We start from the raw sequence: 19,992 nt of genomic DNA on the forward strand, positions 1-19,992 counted from the left end.
GTTTTTAAAAAGAACAGCTGTAATGTGTTAGTATTTATCATATATTTAAAGTTGGCCTTAAAAATGATACCTCTTATAATAAATTATTAAAAATAGGGATTGTTTATTATGGGTCTTGATAATTTTAAGATATTTTCTGCCAAAACGTAACTTACTACATACAAACAATTTTGTCTATTTTTAAATATTGGCTATGTTTCTTTATTCATGATCAAGCATAAATTTATTTTAACTTTTAAAATGTAATCTTATTTTAAAAGAATCATTGGGCTTTAATGTTTAAATTTAAAACTTTATGGATTATTACCATGAGAATGTCCATTTTACTCATACGTATTCTTATAAGATTTTAGACATTAGGAAAACTTTGTACATATATAGCTTATGATGATGTCCTCACTACACAAAATTAACTATATTTAGTGAAAACATATTATAGTCAAGATATACACTGGTGTTTCTTCTAAATGAGTGAGTTGTCTTTGGCCAGCTGGCATCTAGATGAATATCTCCTTTTTCAAGGAAAGGTAAGTGAGAAGTAGAAGCTACCTTTCAATAACTGGAAAATGGTCACATTCCAGACTCTTACCAGTCTTGGCATCAGGCCATGAAATTAAAACTATCTTGATAAAGCTCACAGATAGTCTTCTTAGAGCCATGATCCAAGATCCAGCATGTTGATAGTTTTTTACTGTCCTTGCCCTTGATTTTAAAGAACCAGAAAGAATGTCTGAGAGAATATTTTAAATATGACCGTATTTGGAAGGACAGCTAACTCTGGTTATGTGAGGTTGCTCGTAATGCTGAATCTCTTCCATTTATCTTCCTCAGATGAGTTAGTGCTATCAGCATTTATAATGTAGTGTTGCTCTTTCTTTATACTCTCAGATCATACTAATTTCTGTTTTTTAAATGGAATTTCTTGTTTTTGTAATCAGTAATTTAGGATGCAATGATTAAGTTTAAATAAGTGAATTTTTCTGCAGTGCATTATACATGCTTACTCAATAAATATTTGTAATGATATGTGTCAGACACTCTGCTAGGAGCTGGAGATACAAATATAAAAAGAGTACAGAGCCCCCGGCATCTGGAGCCCTTGCTCTAGGATGATTTAAACATACTGTACATGCCTGAGTGTATGTGCATGCACACATCCTTCTTTGTGAAAATTGCAGGTGATTTTCCCTTGTCGAAAAATTAACACCTTGTTTTAATTTTCAAAGGTAAAACTGACGTTTGAAAATGCATATGCTGGGAAAAAGGAGACAAGCCAACCAAGACAGAAAAAGGCACAGTCAAACACGAGTGATTTAGTCAAACTTCTGTGGGGAGAAGAGGTTGAAGGTATCCAGCAGAATGTCCTAAACACTCCTCATATCATTATGTATCTCACACTACAGCTCGACTCAGAAACATCAAAAGAAGAGGTGAGTGTCTTCTCAAAAGTGTAGAGAAAAGAATAAGGACCTTTTATAGTCTCATCAGTGAATAGTAAGCCTTTTTGATTTAAGGAAGAAACAAAAGTGAATTAGCCATGTTCTATTGTTATTCTTTAAAATTATCTGTATATTTTATACTCTATCATAGATATGAATATTTCAGACTACAAATGCCTTAAAAATAAAGGCAATTTAACTATTCACTTATTTTAAGCAGTAGGAAAAAGAGAAAGGGGAGGAAGGTATTATTGCAATATCTTCTAACTTAGAAGCTAAGATCCTGTTAGCGTTTTGTTTTTTTTTTTAAGTAAGCTTTATTGAGTTTTTGTTTATATATAATAAAATTCAGCAGTTTGAAGTATACAATTTGATGAGTTTTGACAAATATATATAGGGGTGTAGCCATTATCACAATCATGATATGAAGCATTTTTGTCACCCCAAAAAAGTTCCTTTGTGTCCTGTTTTAATCAATACCCTCCTGCTAGCTTTTAATTCAAGGGTATGTATTAATAGCATTAACTTTCTTTCACAGGTGGTAAATAGTTTTTATTTTTTACATATTCTTTTTTCATTCACTCATTTTTTAATATTTATTGAGTACGTGTTTTATGCCTGATATAGTGTCAGACATTGGATATCTTTATTTGCAGGTAAGGAAATAATCCTAGTAAAGATAAATAAAATGCTCAAGTTCACATATCTAGTAACTGACAGAATTTCTACTTAAACCAAGGTGGTTTGCTTTCCAAATTCTGTGTCTTTTCTAAACCAGGTTGCCTTTCAACATAGATGTTCCGAGGCTATTAATTGTTTTGTTCCAATTTTCTTTATCTTTTACCAATTTCTTATCTGCTTGTCCTATTCATAATTAAGAGAGGTATGGAAACCTCCCACTCTGATGGGAATTTATGCATTTTTCCCTCTGGTTCTAAATATTTTTGCTTTATGTATTTTGAGACAATTTTTTAGATGCATTAAGGTTTAGAATTATTAAGTCTTCTTGGAGAATTGAATCTTTTATCATTATGATGTGACACTCTCTACCCTAATAATGTGTTTGTTTTAAAGTCTTTTTAAGATTAACATTTAAAAATATTTTTTACTATTTAATATTAGTAGAACTTTATAAGTATTTGAGTATTTTTTTTCTTTTCTTTTTCTTACTCTGTGTCTATGTTTTTGATACACCTCTTACAAGTAGCATATTTCCCATCTGGCAATCTCTAACTTCTGACTGACAAACTCAGTGAGTCCATATTTAGAGATTACTGATATATTTAAATTTGTTTCTGCCATCTTTAGAAATTTCTATGTGAACTGCTTTCTCTGTGATGGTTTTCTTAACCTATTTTTGGTTGCTTATATCATTATTATTCTTGCTATATACTGTTTCTTTAGTAAGTACTCTTAAAATTTTGTCATTACAAATTTATCTTAAAAAATTCTAAAGTTAAACACTATCTTAAACACTTTTCAAATAATTCAAGACCCTTACTACACCTTTACTCCAATTACCCCTCTCTTCACCTACATACTATTGTCATTAATATTTTAGTGCTATTCTTCTTCCACAAATTGTGCATAATTATACTACAACTACTAATTATTTATTATATTATAAAATATATAAATTATAACTATATATTATAATATATACAAATTATATATTATAATATAGAATATTATATAATATGATTATATATTATATATAATAATGATTTACTTTGTATAATATAATTTAGATAATGATAAAATATATTTCATACAGATGAACCTAGTTTAAATTTACAATTATGCTTAATATTTTCTTTATTCACCATTCTTTCTTATATCTCAAACTGTCCTTATTGGATCAGTTTTTTCTTCCTAAAAACATATTTAGGACATTTCTTTTTAGTTAAAGTTTGTTGGTGATAAATTCTTTTTGTTGTTATTTTCTGATGATTTTTTTTTTACCCCTCTTGAAAGGTAGCTTTATAATTTTAGATTGTATTAATCGGGGTAGACTGTCTTAATCTGGGCAGGCTGATTGCTATAACAAACAACCCTAACGTCTCAGTGTCATAGGATGATGAGAGTTTATTTCTCATTTCATGTAAATGTTTCTGATCATATGGCTCAGTGACTCTAGCCCCATTGTTCCAAAGGGCTTCAGAGTCCTCTGTTGGATCTTTTGCATCTAGCTGGCCAATGAGAGAAAAGAGAAAGCATGCAATATCACATGGGACATTTTGGAGGCCTAGCTTGAAAGTAGAAATAATGTTCTATTGGCTAGAACTAGTTTCTTGGTCTCTCCAGATACAAGGAGTTGAGAAATGTAGTCTTCATGTGTGGCCAGGAAGAAGATAAACTGAACGTATGGTATTGCTTATGCCACCTAAGTAGATAGTTATTTTCTCTAATCTGTTTGAAGATAGTATTCCTTTGTCCTCTGACCTCTGAAGTCTACTGTCTGTCTATTGCACCTTTGTAAGGAATGTGTCTTTTCTTTTGTTCAGTTTCTTCTGCTATGTCCAGACTGTTGTTTAACTTCTCCATTGTGTTTTTGATTCAAACAATTATATGTATTTTTTAAATTTTCTATTTTTTAATCTATTTTTTAAATGTTTAATTCTTATGGATACATATTAATTGTACCTATTTCTAGGGTACATGTGATATTTTGATACAAGCATAAAATATGTAATAATTAAATCAGAGTAATTAAAATATCTATCACCTCAGCCATTTATAATTTCTCTGTGTTAGGAACATTCTAATTTTACTCTTTCCTTATTTTGAAATAGACAATAAATTGTTAACTGTAGTTGCCCTATTGTGCTATTGAACACTAGATCTTTTTCCTTCTGTCTAACTATTTTTGTACCTATCAACCATCCCCACTTTCCCCAACCCCCCCATTCCCTTACCAGCCTCTGGTAACCACCATTCTACTCTGTTATCTTCATGAGTTAATTTTTTTGTAACTCCCACATACGAGTAAGAACATGAAATATTTGTCTTTCTGTGCCTGGCTTATTTCACTAAACATAATGTCCATCCACATTGTTGTAAATGACAGGATTTCATTCCTTTTATGGCTTAATATTCCATTTTATATACATATATACACACACACATACCCCACATACATATACATACATATATATACACACACACCCCACATATATATACATACATATATATGCACATACACACTATACACACACACACACACACACACACACACACACCACATTTTCTTTATCTGTTTTATCCACTGATGAACACTTAGGTTGATTCCATATCTTGGCTGTTGTGAATGGTGCTACAAAAAACATGGGAGTGCAGGCATCTCTCTCTCTTTTTTTTTTTTTTTTTTTGAGATAGAGTCTCACTCTGTTGCCCGGGATAGAGTGCCTTGGCGTCATCCTAGCTCACAGCAACCTCAAACTCCTGGGCTCCAGCGATCCTCCTGCCTCAGCCTCCCAAGTGGCTGGGACTATAGGCACGCGCCACCACACCTGGCTAATTTTTTTTCTATATATATATTTTAATTGTCCAACTAATTTCTTTCTATTTTTAGTAGAGATGGGGTCTCGCTCTTGCTCAAGCTGGTGTCGAACTCCTGAGCTCAAGAACAATCCATCCGCCTCGGCCTCCCAGAGTGCTAGGATTACAGGCGTGAGCCACCACGTCCAGCCAGCATCTCTTATATATATTGGTTTCCTTTCTTTTAAATATATACCCAGCAGTGGAATTGCAGGATCATATGGTAGTTCCATTTTAGTATTTTGAGGAACCTCCATGCTATTCTCCATAGTGGCTGTACATTCCAACTAACAGTGTACGAACATATTCTGACCAGCAGCATTCATTATTTCCTGTCTTTTTGATAAGAATCATTTTAGCTAGGGTGAGATGATATCTCACTGTAGTGTTGATTTGTATTTCTCTGATTAGTGATGTTGAGCATTTTTTCAAATACCTATTGGCCATTTGTATGTCTTCTTCTGAGAAATGTATATTCGTATCTTTTGCCCATTTTTTTTTAAATTTTAAAAATATTAGAAGGTACATGTTATTTTTTTCTTACATGGGTGACTTGTATCATGCTGAAGTCAGGGCTTTCATCACCAGAATAATGTACATTGTACCCAATAGGTAGATTTTTATCCCTCACTTCCTCCTATCCTCTTCCCTTCTTAGGTTCTAGTGTCCATTACACCTCTTTGTGACCCTGTGTATCCCAGGTTTAGCTCCCACTTATAAGCGAGAACATGCGATATTTGTTTTTGCATTGCTGAGGCACTTCACTTGGGCACCCCAAGTCTACTTACTGTCTCTGAGACCAGGGTAGCACCAGGGCTTACCCAAGAGCCGTAGTCCTTGTAGCCTGACTACCAGGGCCCCAGGCTACTTTAGTCAGCTGGTGGTGAATCCAGCTGGAACTTGGGTTCTTCCTGCTGGGGCTAAGCATTTCCCTCTGGCTGGGGCTGGTCTAAATGCAGGCTTTTCGGGCATTGGCAGAATTCTGCCCTGTGTTGTGTCCCGCTGTGATAGGGCAGCACTGAATTCCATTGCGAAGTCTCACACTCACTTCACTCTCCCTCTCCCAAGCACACACATTCTTTCCTTATGCTGGACTTCCTGGGGTTGGGGAAGTGTAGTGTAGACAATGCAAGACTATTTTCTACCCTGTTCAATGCTCTCTTCTTTGTTATTATGTTAAAACTAGGTACTGTGGTCACTCACCTGCTTTTTTGGTTCTTATTAATGTGCTTTCTTGTGTGGATAGATGTTCAATTTGGTGTTCCTGCAGGAGGACGATTGCTGGAGAGTTCTATTTGGCCATCTTACTCCATTTCCTCCCCTAAACAATTACATTTTTGTTATTAGGAGTTCCTGAAAAGTGTTTAACTAATCTACATTTCAAATCTGCCATGATATTTTTGGTGGTCTCTTTTCGCTTGCTCATTGTGATTCTATACTTTATCTCTCTTAAGTGTTTCTCATATATCTCTTCTCTGTTCTGTACCTGCCATTTCTACTATACTATCTCTAGTCCTGAGGGAACTCTCATGTGTTGTGGCTTGCCTTCTTACGTGCTTGGGAATCTTTGACTAAACTTATTTATTGCTTGATTTTATTTTTGGGAAAGCTTCCTCTAGAAAGAATTTGCTGCTACTACTTCTGCCACTGACTGACTTATGGCACTTCAGCCTTACTTGAGGGTCTGAGCTTAACGAGGCTGTTCTGGGCTCAGCTCACCTACCTTGTTATTAGCTCAATGCTCAGTGTCCTGATTGAAGCTATTGGAGGCATCAGCCCTCAGAACAGCCCTGCCTGTGTACTTCTGCTCACCACTCACCACTCCCAGCTCAGGCCCCAGCTTGCTTTGCAGCAATGGGGAAAGGAGGTTGAAAGGAGGATGTCCTTGGAAACCTCTCTACTTCTTGCATGCCAAGAATTCAACAAGTATATTTTGGCCATGGATCTAGTTTTACAACATGAGTTTCTCAAAGCATCTAGTCTACCATAATGCTTTCAGCAGAAGTGAGATCTAAAAAATTATTTAACTAATCTACATTTCTTTGTTTTTGAAATCCTTTCAGACTGTGTTCTCAATGCTGAAGCCATTTTTATCCAAGCGACACATTTCCTTGTGTTGCGTCCTATATTAAAATTTAGTAAACAATTAAAATGGCAAAGCAGGGCTTTACTTTACATATTTTTGTTATTTTCTGTGTTCAGAAAAATACATAGAAGCCTAGAGTTAATAATTCTAATTTCTTGTGTATGTTACTAGTCCCTTATATCTTTACAAAAAAGGAGATGCTTTAGCATTTATTATATTGTAACACACAACAAATTTTTGTTGTGTGTTATGTAACATCCTGAATCTTTCTAGGTCATTTTGGAGTAGGTTACCACTAAGACCTTTTGTCATCTTTGCCTTTCTTTCCATGGGAAAGTATGTAGATGTTTCTCAAGTGAACAGGTTTCTGTCTGTTTCCAGCCCTGTATCAACACTGTAATTAGGAGAGGCTTTTTATTCTTCTTGAACAGAGTAGAAGCTGCTGCAAATGTATGCTACTAAGAAGTGCTTAAAAATACAGCTAATTATAATAAATTGGTCAGGAACTGTAGAGCTTGCCAGGTCTTTAATCGTGAGCCTTTATGATTGGAATAGAGACTTTCTCAAATGAACTTTTTTTTTTTTTTTTTTACTGGTATGACTTATTTTGTAATAAAATGTCATAGGATCATTTTGTTTTCTGTGAGTTATGTATTTCATGAAAGCTTGTCTTCTGCAAGTTAGAAGATTTGAGAATGTAAGGACCATAAACTGGGAGATTTGAAAAAAACTGATCAAAGAGTATTTAGTTATTTGTTTAGTGTTTATTATTTTGGCTAAATGTAATGAAATTATTTTTTGGCCAATGTTTGAATTTATTAAATAGACATAACAGAAGATCTTAACTAATGTTTGACTTAATCTCTAGAGATAAAATATTTCAAAATTGTTTTTACGCTAAAAATATTGCAAGAAAATTTGAGTTGTTAAGCAGAGTATATTTGGCTAGCATATTCCAAAGCAATTTACATATATTGAATGTGCTCAGTAAGTATTAATATAAAAAGCAGATGTGTTCAGTTTATCGTTATTTATATTTGTCATAATGTAGAAGTTGGCAAGACAAGCACTCTATGTCACGTAATTATTTATTGCGTAGGGAGACCAAAGCAAGGTATATAACACCCTTTAGAGAGATAGAGAGCCAAAGAAAAGATATGATAATATTTAAGGAGTTTGGGCTTTCAATAGAGGCTCTATTAATATTTATGAATACATTCATTAAACAGCTACGCTGAATGCTTCATGGTTTCTATCTTCACATTGTTATTTTGCCTGGTTTTCATTTGCCTTGTGAGAAAAATAGATGTTGCTTTAAGTAGCAACAAAAAAGTAAAGTACAGAATGGTTTGTCTCTTTGTATAAAAGTATTAGTACGTGCACATCCTGATTTTAAAATGTGTCATTTTATTTTATGAAAACTGTTTTGTAGGAGCATGCTCTTCTTGAAAATAGAAAAATATTAAGCATTTGGTAAATATCTTATAGATCTAGTATTTTCCATAATTTAAAATAAAATGTGCTTTCTTTTAAAGTATGAATTCAGATTAATTTATGGTATGCAGACCCTTTCAAATATAAGACAATAAGATTTTATAGTGTCATGATACTTTTTTCTTCCTATCTGTACTACTTTAATTTAATTTTGTATTCTCACTTCATAAGTTTAATTGCAGTCTTTTCTTGGGTTTAAATAAATATTTAATGATTTCACCAAATATAATGAAGATTAACTTTTAAAAGTCAGTATGAAAGTGTACTTAAAAGATTTCGAAAAGTCACATGTAACCAAAGGGGACAAAGACAAGAATATCTCTAGAGTATAATTAAATATAAAATATTACTATTTAAAATTATCATTAAGGAGATTAAAGTTTAAAACAATATTTGAAATTAATTGTAATTCAATTAGTATCAGTATATACTGATACTAATATACTACTTAGTATATTATTTGATATCATGACCAGTATTGGCAGTCTCTAACTTATTTTGAAGTATAGTATTTTAAATGCTAGTTAATGAGTTTTAAATTCCCGGCTTAGATCTCTCCTTGTGTTTGAATAAAATTCCTGAAACTGAAAGGTTTCACTTTTTTTGTTGTTGTTCTTTTCGTAATACAAACTTTGAACTTTCCATGACAAAAATAATGATTGGAAAATTTGAGCAGTTTGATCATTTCTGTTTCCTTTCATTTAACAGCAGGAAATTCTTTATCATTATCCAATGTCTGAAGCTTCTCAGAAACTTAAAAGTGTGAGAGGGATTTTTCTCACACTTTGTGACATGCTAGAAAATGTAACTGGGACACAAGTTACTAGGTAATAACTTCTGTTTTGCTTTAACTCTGTTTCTTTCAAGTCCTTTTCAATTATGGATATCCGCCCTGACTTTGAAATGCGAAAGTTAACTTTTGGGAGGAGGGAGCTCAAAGCTTTTAATTTGTTTTTATTTTTTTCATAAAATAAATCTAAGAATTATATGTATATAATTATAAACAAATTTTCTTTCTTAATATTTCAACAATTTTAGAGTCTCCAAAGAAATTTTATCTCAAATTTTAAGAGCCCCCATAAATACTGATAAAATAATCAAGTTGGGTTTTTCAAGCTTTGACTTTTTCCTCCTATCTTCTAGTAAAAATGACACTTCTAGGATTTTAAAAGATGTAAGCTCTGCAAGACAACAGAAGAATTTCCTTAATTAACTGGGTAAAAGTCATGTTTAACTCTGTGACTGTTAATATAGTGTATATAGAAAATATTGATTCATTTTCAAGACAAGAGTACCTGAGGCTCCATTTAGTGTATAAATTTACATTCACAAAGGAATATTGCAGGCCTCTTTTTATTTTTTAACAGCTTTACTGAGATATATAGTTCATAAACAATGCAAACATAAATTCACCCATTTAAAGTATACATGTAAATGGTTTTTAATGTATTCACAGATATGTGCAACCATCATCAAAATCAATTTTAAAACATTTTTCTCGGCCGGGTGTGGTGGCTCACATCTGTAATCCTAGCACTCTGGGAGGCCGAGGCAGGCGGATTGTTTGAGCTCAGGAGTTCGAGACCACCCTGAGCAAGAGCGAGACCCCGTCTCTACTACAAATAGAAAAGAAATTAGCTGGACAACTAAAAATATATAGAAAAAATTAGCCGGGCATGGTGGCGCATGCCTGTAGTCCCAGCTACTCTGGTGGCTGAGGCAGAAGGATTGCTTGAGCCCAGGAGTTTGAGGTTGCTGTGAGCGAGGCTGATGCCACGGCACTCTAGCCCAGGCAACACAATGAGACTCCGTCTCAAAAAAAAAAAAAAAACAAAAAAAAACGTTTTTCTCACCTGAAAAAGAAATCCTGTACCCTTTAGCTATCAACCCAGCCCAAGCCCTAGACAGTTACTAATCTATTTTCCATCCATATAGATTCCCTGTTCTGGACATTTCATATGAATAGAATCATATAATAATATGGCTATTCATCACTGGCTTCTTTCATTTAGCATAATATTTTCGTGATTCAGGCCCCCTTTTAATGTTATTAGAGAAAATGTTCCTCTTCAAATGTGGATTTGCTTTTTTCACCTTTTTTTTACTGTAAAAGATAAATGTTATTTAATATTTAGATCTTGTTACTACTAATAAGATATGGGTCAAACATGTAGGAAGTAGTAAATACAGTTAGAAAAACTTTTTTGAGGAAGAAATAAATATGAAAATTATTTTAGGAGTTCCTTAGCAATGTATATATCTTTTGCATATATACCTTTTAAATTATAGTAATATAGTATACTATTAAAACATCTGATATTATCTAAAAGTATATGATTTTTAAACTTTACTAAGACAAAAGTATGTTCTTTTTGGAAAAAGTCTGTTTAATAATTCACATTTAAAATTTCACATACATACTCTATATTTCTGTAGTTCACTATTATATCTCTTTTTAGAACATTTAATTTTTTTCAACTTCATTGAAGTATAATTGAAGTACAGTAAACTGTACATAATTAAAATGTACAATTTGATCAGTTTTCACATAGGTATATACCCTAAAACCATCACTGCAGTGAATATATTTATTGCCCCAAAAGTTTTCTTGAGAACACATTTAAATCTCACTTATGTTTTAGTTACTTGTTTGTATATTTGTGTCATGTATTGAATTGTTATCTTCTGAACTGAAACCACATCATCCTTTCTTTGTAATCTCTTCAGCAAATCATGTTCATAGGTAGGCAATCACAAAACATTTGTTAAATTAACCAACTAGGATGGATACTTTGTTTAAAAAAGAAATTATATGTAGTCACTTAGCAAAAGAATTTCATGGTTTTTTTTTTAGAGATAGGGTCTGGTTCTGTTGCCCAGGCTGGAGTACAGTACAGTGGCACAATCATAGCTCACTGTTACCTCAAATTCCTGGGCTCAAATGACCCTTCCACCTCAGCCTCCTGAGTAGCTAGGACTACAGGCACATACCACCAGGCTTTCTTCCATTTTTGTAGAGACAGGGTTTTGCAGTGTTGCCCAGGCTTGTCTTAAACTCTTGGCCTCAAGCAGTCCTCCCACCTTAGCCTCCCAAAGTGCTGTGAGCCACTGTGCCTGATATACATGTATTTTTCTATAATGGGTCTACTTTTATTTGGCTGTGTTTTTTTGGATTGTTTTTGTTTTTTTTTAATATTTTAGAATATATTTTAATTGTGCAATTCCTTGCCTTTTCTGTGTGGCAGTTAGGTATATGAAAAGAAATTTGCTTATTGAGTATTCAGTTCTTAATCATATTACATGCAATCTTTTATGAATGATTTTTATAAATTTATGACATTTAAATATATTCTAATCTTATTTTGAATTTATTTTTTCTTAGCTCATCCCTCCTTTTAAATGGGAAACAAGTTCATGTGGCTTATTGGAAAGAATCTGACAAGTTATTGTTAATTAGCCTGCCTGCTGAAGAGTAAGCTGATTTTTGTAAGCTTAAAACCATTTCTAAAATAATGTTACAAAGTCTGTTTCATTAAAATTATAACATTTTGGTCAAAAGGCAAACTCCTTAACTTTTTACAATTCAAAGGCCTGTTGCACTAGTGAAATAGTTACCTTTGTTTATTGTTATGAATAATGCAGAAAGGTGCCACCAAGGCCCAGCTGGACCAATTAGTAAGGGTGGGGGCTGTCAATACACTTTCCTTTTTTGTGGAAAGTACAGAGGTGGCTGAGAGATGAGCTTGTCCTCTGCTTAAACTTTTGACAATACTGTGATTTGGATTTTGCATCTTTACAGGTTTTTTTTTGTTTGTTTGTTTGTTTACTGTTGGAGATTTTGGAGAATTAAGGGTCAACAGAAGAGTATTTTGTCCTGATGTTGAGCGCTTTTGACAAAATAAGTAATATGTAACCCTAAAGTGACTCCTCTAATGGTACATCTTATGTTATCATGGTCTCCCACTTAACTTATTTGCAAATATTTTGAAATATATATTATTTTAATCATTGAAGGTAAAAGCAGTATTGTCATTTATAATGAACTGACCTTGAGCCCAGGAACTGTAATAGGTACTTTATATTCATTTAAGCTCATTTAATCTTCAAAATCAGCTCCAGATGTACTTAATGATTACTGGCTCCATTTTACAGATAAGGAAAGTAAAACCAAAAGAGGGTTAAATAACTTGCCAAAGATCACATAATCAGCAGGAGGCAGAACTGGAAATTGAACAAGGGTCTGTCTGAATTCTTTCTACTTCATTGCTTCCCTAATGTCATAGGACATTAAAAGCTAGGGGGAAATAGAGTATAAATATGGAGAATGATCCCAAGGAGATGGATTTAACTACCGTTAGAATAGTCTTCTGTCCCTGTTCATTGATTTTTTAATACTTGTGATTTAGACTCTTCTACTTTAAGAAGTATTTGGATATTAGTCTTCTGCCCCGATCATTGATGTTTTAATACTTGTGATTTAGACTCTTCTACTTTAAAAAGTATTTGGGTAACTTTTATTAAACTATTAGACATACTTTAGTTTTCCTCTTTGGTCCATAGAACCATGGCATATGGTCTACTGAATCATAGTCAAATATCAAAATAAATACTATAGTATGTGACTGACACAACTTCAGAGAATACCAGTTGAGATAAATGTTCTCTTGGCATTGCTTTAAGCTTCCTAAGAAAGAAAATGGCAGACCAGAAAAATGCATTATCCAGGCAATCTGAACACAAATATGACTATTTTCTATTACTAATGACTTTGTTTACCAGATTTCTTTCATTATACAGCAGTGTATTAGTGATCAATTGCTGCGTAACAAATTACCCCAAAAAACTTAGGAGTAATTTAAACTTAAATAATAAACATTTATTATAATAATTCAGAGGTATTATTGTGGTTCATGAATCCAGGAGCTACTTAGCTGGATGGTTCTGCCTCAGGGTCTCTCATAAGGTTGCAGTCCAATTTTGGCCAGGGATACAATCATCCGAAGGCTTAACTGGAGCTGGAGAATCTGCTTCCCAGATGGCTTACACACATGGCCATTGTCAGGAGGCCTTAGTTCCTTGCTGTGTGGACCTCTCCATAGAGCTGCTTAAGTGTCCTCATAACATGTCAGCTGGATTCCCCCAAAATAAGTGATCAAAAAAGAGAAAGAGGGCATCTGCAAGACCTTTTATGGTTTAGTCTTGGAAGTAATACACTGTCATTTCCATCATATACTATTTGTTAGAAGTGAGTTGCTAAATCCAGCCCATACTCAAGGGGAGAAGAATTAAACTCCATTTCTTGAGGGGAAGAATATCAAAGAATTTATGAACATGTTTTACTACCACAAACAGGAACTCTAAAGGTGGCTATCGTGAAAAATATCAAAATGATTATGTTTCGAAGGTGACTTTAATTTTGGACAGAAACTGAGGTATAATATATCGTAAATGTGGGATCCACATTTATTTATTTATTTATTTGACAATAATAATTGTGTATATATTCATGGGGTACATAGCGATGTTTGGATACATATAATGTGTGGTGATCAGATCAGGATAAATATTGTGTCCATCACCTCAAACATTTATCTATTTCTTTGTATTGGGAACCTTCATTATCCTCCTTCTACCTATTTGAACCTGTATAATATATTATTGTTAACTATAGTCATCCTGCAGTTCTATAGAACACTGAAACTTATTCCTCCTATCTAGCTGTAATTTTATATCCTTTAACAAACATGACAGGATAATGGTGCTGGCATATGCTATATGATGTATATAGTGTATACATACATACCCTCTTTAACCAGCCACAGAATAGAAAAATGTATGTTTTTCTGTATAAAGGAGAATTATAATGAATCCTGTTAGGAGATTGCCCTATGCCAATGGGTTGGATTATGAAGAACTAAGGAGTTGTTTTGAAAGTATGGATTTGAAGACCATCCAAAATAAGACAACTTAGGATGTAGTGGCAAACTAAAACATTTGTCTTTAAGTCTTTTGTAGCAACCCAAAAGACAAAAGAGAAGAAACAGAAAACACAATGGTAAGATAAAGGTATTATAGCATAGGCAGTTAGAGAGGGGAAAGGAAGGCCCAACTGAAGAGGGTCCAACCACATTCTGATGGCACCATCCAATTAGTTAGGCAGACAGAGCCAGTTTCCAGGAAGGTTTTATCCTGAAGCTAAAAAAGGACTGTCATTGCTGAGCTCTGGACCAAGGTTGTGCCGCATGGGGGATGCTCTAGCCAATTTCTCAATCTTTATTACTCAGGAATTGGGGGGGTGTCCTCCCTAAATATTTATGTCATTCCTATCCTAGAGAACTTGGCTTGATATTAGAATTCATTTGAAGATCCCGTTTGTCCTCTATGCTGAATGTCATATCTAAAAGAAGCCCTAGCCACTTCTTTACCCTTCTCTTAATGCACACACCAACTACTCTGTTCCATATTCTTTTCTTTATTCCATCTCGTTTCACATAACCATGAAAGGTAGGTATTATTATTTTCATTTATTCACATGGATAAATTGAGAGATCGTGCGCAAGCACCTCCTCAGTGTCACTTTGTATGTCTTTGCATTTCCAGCATTGTGCGTGTGGCTTGCAATTGAATGACAGCCCTGGGATTTTTCCGTCGTCTGTCTTAATGCCACAGCCTGTGCATTTACCTCCTTACCTCTATGCCCTTTACAAGCAGGGTGAGAAAAGTGCTGTCCCACAGAATTTAGGGTGGGGCACATGATCCAGAGACATGTGTTTTCAGATGGGAAGATCTTCCTGTGATGCTGCAGTGAATAGCAGAAACCTAACCAGGAATACAATGTGGGATAGTGGAGAGAATAACTTTGGAGCTAAGAAGATGGATACTCACCAGCAGGCTCTACTCTCTTTGTGGCCTTGCACAGTTACTTAACTTCTTGGACTTCAGTTTATCAATTGTTATAATGGGAATAATAAGACCTACCTTGTAGAATTCTTATAAGGCTTCAATGAGAAAATGTAAGTTCATTTCTTTCTCTCCTTTCTCCTACTTTTCTTTCTCCAATTCATTTAGTGGTGTATTTTTGTCATAGGAGTTGGAGGTTCAGTTGAGATCTGGGTAATACTGAAAAGTGTTAGGAATTTAGCATTTCTTTCTATGGGCCTAGATACTACACTAACTACTTCATATACATTAGTTTAATTTAATCCTCAAAATCAACCTGAGAAGGGCTTAGTGATTATTGGCTCCTTTTACAGATGAAGAAATTAAACCCTACAGAGGGTTAAATAATTTACAGATAAATGATGTTATGAAAAGTCCATATATGATTCATGCTGGAACCACAAATCTAGACCTCAAGGTGATCAAGTACTAATGTAGCAAGCAACCATTGTACACAGCTCTACTCACGATAGACACATATACTTTTCACAGTCCTTACATATAAAATGTAAGGACGTTCTGCTTCTTTTAGGTATGTGTCATTTGATTATGTTATAGAATACATGTATTTTTGCTTTTTTAGAGTTCCTCTTCCTCGGCTAAGGAATATGATAAAAGATGTTGCCCGAACCTTAAAATTTATGTATGGTTCTTTAGATAGGTAAGTACTTCTTTGGATTGAATCTCAAGTTTTAAGTATATGATTTTAAATCACCTTTTGCATTTAATATTGTTTTTTGCCTAGCAGGTTAGTTGTTTGGTGGCACCAGCAGTGGCGGCAACAGCGGCTGCTTCTTGTCGTCATTGTCATCCTACTCCTCCTCTTCCTCCTTCTCCGCCTCCTCCTCTTCCTTTTTTCGCATCTTTTATTATTGGCTTTTATTTTACAACTGTAGGCAATTTTTCATTCAATCTCTTTTTTTCTTTTTCTTCTTTTTTTTTTGATCTCATATATTAGTTTAGTGAAATTTCTTTGTGAAAGTGATATAACCACAACTATATGCTGATTTGAAATATTTCTGTAGGGGAAAATGTAAGAGTATTTCTTCATGGCAGATACAGAAAAGAGTAAGATTTTAAATAAGTTTTTGTGGTTTTTTTTCTGCTTATAAGACCACTGTCAAATTCACTATCCTAAAACATGGTGCTTCTTTCTCAGTAAAAATTTTCAAGTAAAAAATGTGTGCTCTATTATAAAAAAAAGATGTATAGTAGAGAAGGTATTGAGTAGTTTCATTTGTATCTTTACATATATTTTCTATACAATATGAATATATATAGTCTCTTTTTTTATACAAGTGGGTTCATATTATGCATAGTTTTCTACTTCTCACTTTTTTAAGGTTACAGTATAACGTAATGGATCTTTCTTGCTCTAAAGGTGGAAATTTGAGGTAACTGTTCAACATTTGAGCACACAAAATTATGGCTGGAAAACAGATTTTTGTAAGTGGAATTTTTGTATGTTCTAGTACTTCTGAGGGCTAAAATGATATCTTTGTTTTCAAAGCCTTAAGAATATATTAATATAAAAATCCAAAGATAGTTTATACATTTTACCAAACCACAGTGGTATCAGTTCTCTGTTTATCTACAGTGGATCTTTGTTGTCATTGTTCTCAGTGCATCATCAAGTAATTTTGTGTGATTATGTCATCTGGGAAAATTATCTGGTTTGCAGTGTTCTCCTCTAGGGGGCCTCTGAGTAGGCACATCCCTCTCAAACCCAATTAATTACCAGCATTTTCCGATGCATGAGCTACAAAGGGCTGGGCATCCATAAACAGTGCCTTTATCTTTTGCTGACTGGAAAATTTTTAACCAATGAAGACTAAGGATGTGGTTATAAACTACCTCCTTAAATTTATACTAGAGAAGCAAATTTGCTATATTTTGCCATAACTGAACCTTTCTGTTTCCATAAAACCAGAGATTATCAAAAATTAAATTTCGGACATGAATTTCATACCTGATAATAATCAATTGGAGTTGCTTTCACATTCCAGTGGAGTAGGTTAGAACAGAGAGACTCAATTTCTCTGAATTTCATCTTGAAAGTTAGCCTCTATTAATTTGGAAGTATCTTCAAGATGGCAGCAAATTTAACTAGTTTCTGTTGGTTCAAGTGAAAATTTGAAAAGCAAACTAAGATAATAAATGTGAAGATCCATTGAGTTCTTGAAACCAAGCAGCAGTATGGATATAAGATGTTATTAATAGACATTTTACAATAATTTTATAACATAGTTTTTTTCTGATTATGAAAGAGATTAAGGGCCCATTGTAAAAAATTAGGAAAAGACCAAAAAGTCCAAAGACTTAATTATCTTTTTGAAAGTTGTGAGCTCGTTAGTTCCCTGTGAGGAAAACTGATTATTTATTAAGAGTTTAATGAGTTTAATGTTGTGATCAAATTAAAGATATAACAGTGCCCTTCACCATTCCCAAACAATCCATCAGCAAGTCTTAATCATTCTGTCTCTAAAACTTATCTCCAATCCATCCGTTTCTCTCCATCTTCACTATTGCACTGTTTAGCCACTGCTCTTTCTCATACCACAGTGGCCTCCTAACTGGTTTCCTTACCTCCATTCTTGCCACTTTAACTATTAATAATTTTCTCTCAGCAGTTAGAGTGATCTTTCTACATTATTATCTGCCTCCTACCTACCTTTCTGACCTCAGATCACAATCCACACCTATCCCTCTGCACTGTGCTGCAGGCACACTGGCAAAGCTTTTCCCCATACCTGGGCTTGTGTACTTTTTCCTCTTGCTGCATCTTCTTGACGTTGGGATATCAGCTCAAGGCCCTTTCTCAGAGACTCTTTTCCAATCATTTAATCTAAAATAGTCAACCAGTCACACCACCCATCCTATTCTCTGTATGGTCCTTTGTATGGACTCATGTTTTCACTGTTTGTTCGTTTGTCCTTCTCCACTAGAACATGAACTCCACGGGAGCTCATTGGCTTTTGTCTTAGCATTTTTACTGCTGTAGCTCCAGCACTGAGAATAGTGCCTGGAGCACAGTAGGCACTCAAATATTTGTTGTATGAATCAGTGAATATTATTCTGACATGCTAATAGCATATGTACCAGTTATTGTGTCATTCAGTAAGCTTTTCCAATGAATGGTTGCAGTCAGTGCTGTATTACTTTTACATGACTAAAACCAAGTATTTAGTTTTTTCTCTCTTTTTTTTTTAATTTGAGTTCTTCAAGGTTGTGCCTTCAGTAGTAAAGAGGGAAGAATAACTGATGCCTATTATATACTTACTGTATACCAGTAAGTAGTAAACATAATAAGAACTTATGTTTAATATGTATTAGGTATTTTGCAAGTGGGTCAAATTGTGTTAAACCCATTTTTACAGAGTTGGAAAACAAATTTCAGACAGAGGTTACGTGATTTGCCTGTAATAGCTGCCTAGTAAGAACAGTGATAAGATTCAAAGCCAGATGTGTTCTATTACAACATTCAAAATCTCTGTTATATCCCATGTTGCCTGAAATATATTGGGAGTTGTAAATGGTTGAAAGATAGTCAGAGGTAAAATCAACTTACATTTTTTACCAACAGGGTTCTGTTGTAGATATGCCACTCATGTCAGCCCTGTGGTTCTTCCATAGTACCATCTACTCAATACATTTGAGGGTAGGTTTTAGGGTAAAAAATATGGACAGGATGAATTTCTTAACACACTCCATCAGTAACATTATAGCAGTGATTCTTATTAAGGGAGAGGAGTGAGGAAGAGAGACTACGTAGTTGGGAAAGATTCAGTCCCCTTAGGAACACACAAAAAGTGACCACCATTTCCATATGTTGTTCTAACTTACAGCTCTTATTTCTTCAGTGCCTTTTGCCAGGTTGAGAATGTTCCTCGTTTGGATCATTTTTTTAACTTGTTCTTTCAAAGAGCACTTCAGCCTGTTACACTACGTCCCAGCACCAGTCCCAGTGCTCAACAGTATGATGCTTACAGTGCAGTACTTTTAGACAATCTTCCTGGAGTTCGGTGGCTCACACTTCCACCAGAAATCAAGGTAATCTTAGGTGTTATAAATAAGAATCAGAACCAGTTCCCTTATTATAATTTTTTATCTTCTTTTTTCTCAGGCTTTTTGTTGTTTTGGGAGATTATGGGTAAGAATTAAAGAGGCAATTGTTTGATGAAGTAGAAGGTACAGTGCAGTAAACTTAGAAAGACAAATTATTCTTAACAAATAGATATTAGCTCTCTCATCTTACTTTAATCTTTTTCCAAACTTGTAATACTTTTCAGAAATCATAATTAAATGGTGTGTCTTACTTTGGAATTTTGTTGCAGGAAGGGGGCCAAGCTCCCAGCAATAAACCAGGTCTCTTTGGTAGGGTTGCAAGGGATAAGAAAATAATAGAAAATGGAAAATAATGGAAATAAAAGAATACACAGAGACGAAAGCATAGTTTTATAGATTTATAAAGATTATAGGCAAAGCGGGTGCTCAGGG

At 34.1% G+C, this 19,992-nt stretch overlaps 1 protein-coding gene across 1 annotated transcript in view; it reads left to right on the forward strand.

Moving 5' to 3' along the window:
- The window catches only part of INTU (inturned planar cell polarity protein), a 67,077-nt gene that overhangs the window by 23,276 nt on the left and 23,809 nt on the right, over positions 1–19,992 (forward strand). Inside the window, exons 4-8 of the mRNA XM_012643287.1 lie at positions 1,227–1,430; positions 9,265–9,383; positions 11,939–12,028; positions 16,079–16,156; positions 19,356–19,545. Coding sequence (XP_012498741.1) covers positions 1,227–1,430; positions 9,265–9,383; positions 11,939–12,028; positions 16,079–16,156; positions 19,356–19,545 — 681 coding nt within the window. The remainder of the gene's footprint in view (positions 1–1,226; positions 1,431–9,264; positions 9,384–11,938; positions 12,029–16,078; positions 16,157–19,355; positions 19,546–19,992) is intronic.

Source organism: Propithecus coquereli, unplaced genomic scaffold (genome assembly GCF_000956105.1).
Source record: "Propithecus coquereli isolate 6110/MARCELLA unplaced genomic scaffold, Pcoq_1.0 Scaffold195, whole genome shotgun sequence".
Lineage (NCBI taxonomy): Eukaryota > Metazoa > Chordata > Mammalia > Primates > Indriidae > Propithecus > Propithecus coquereli.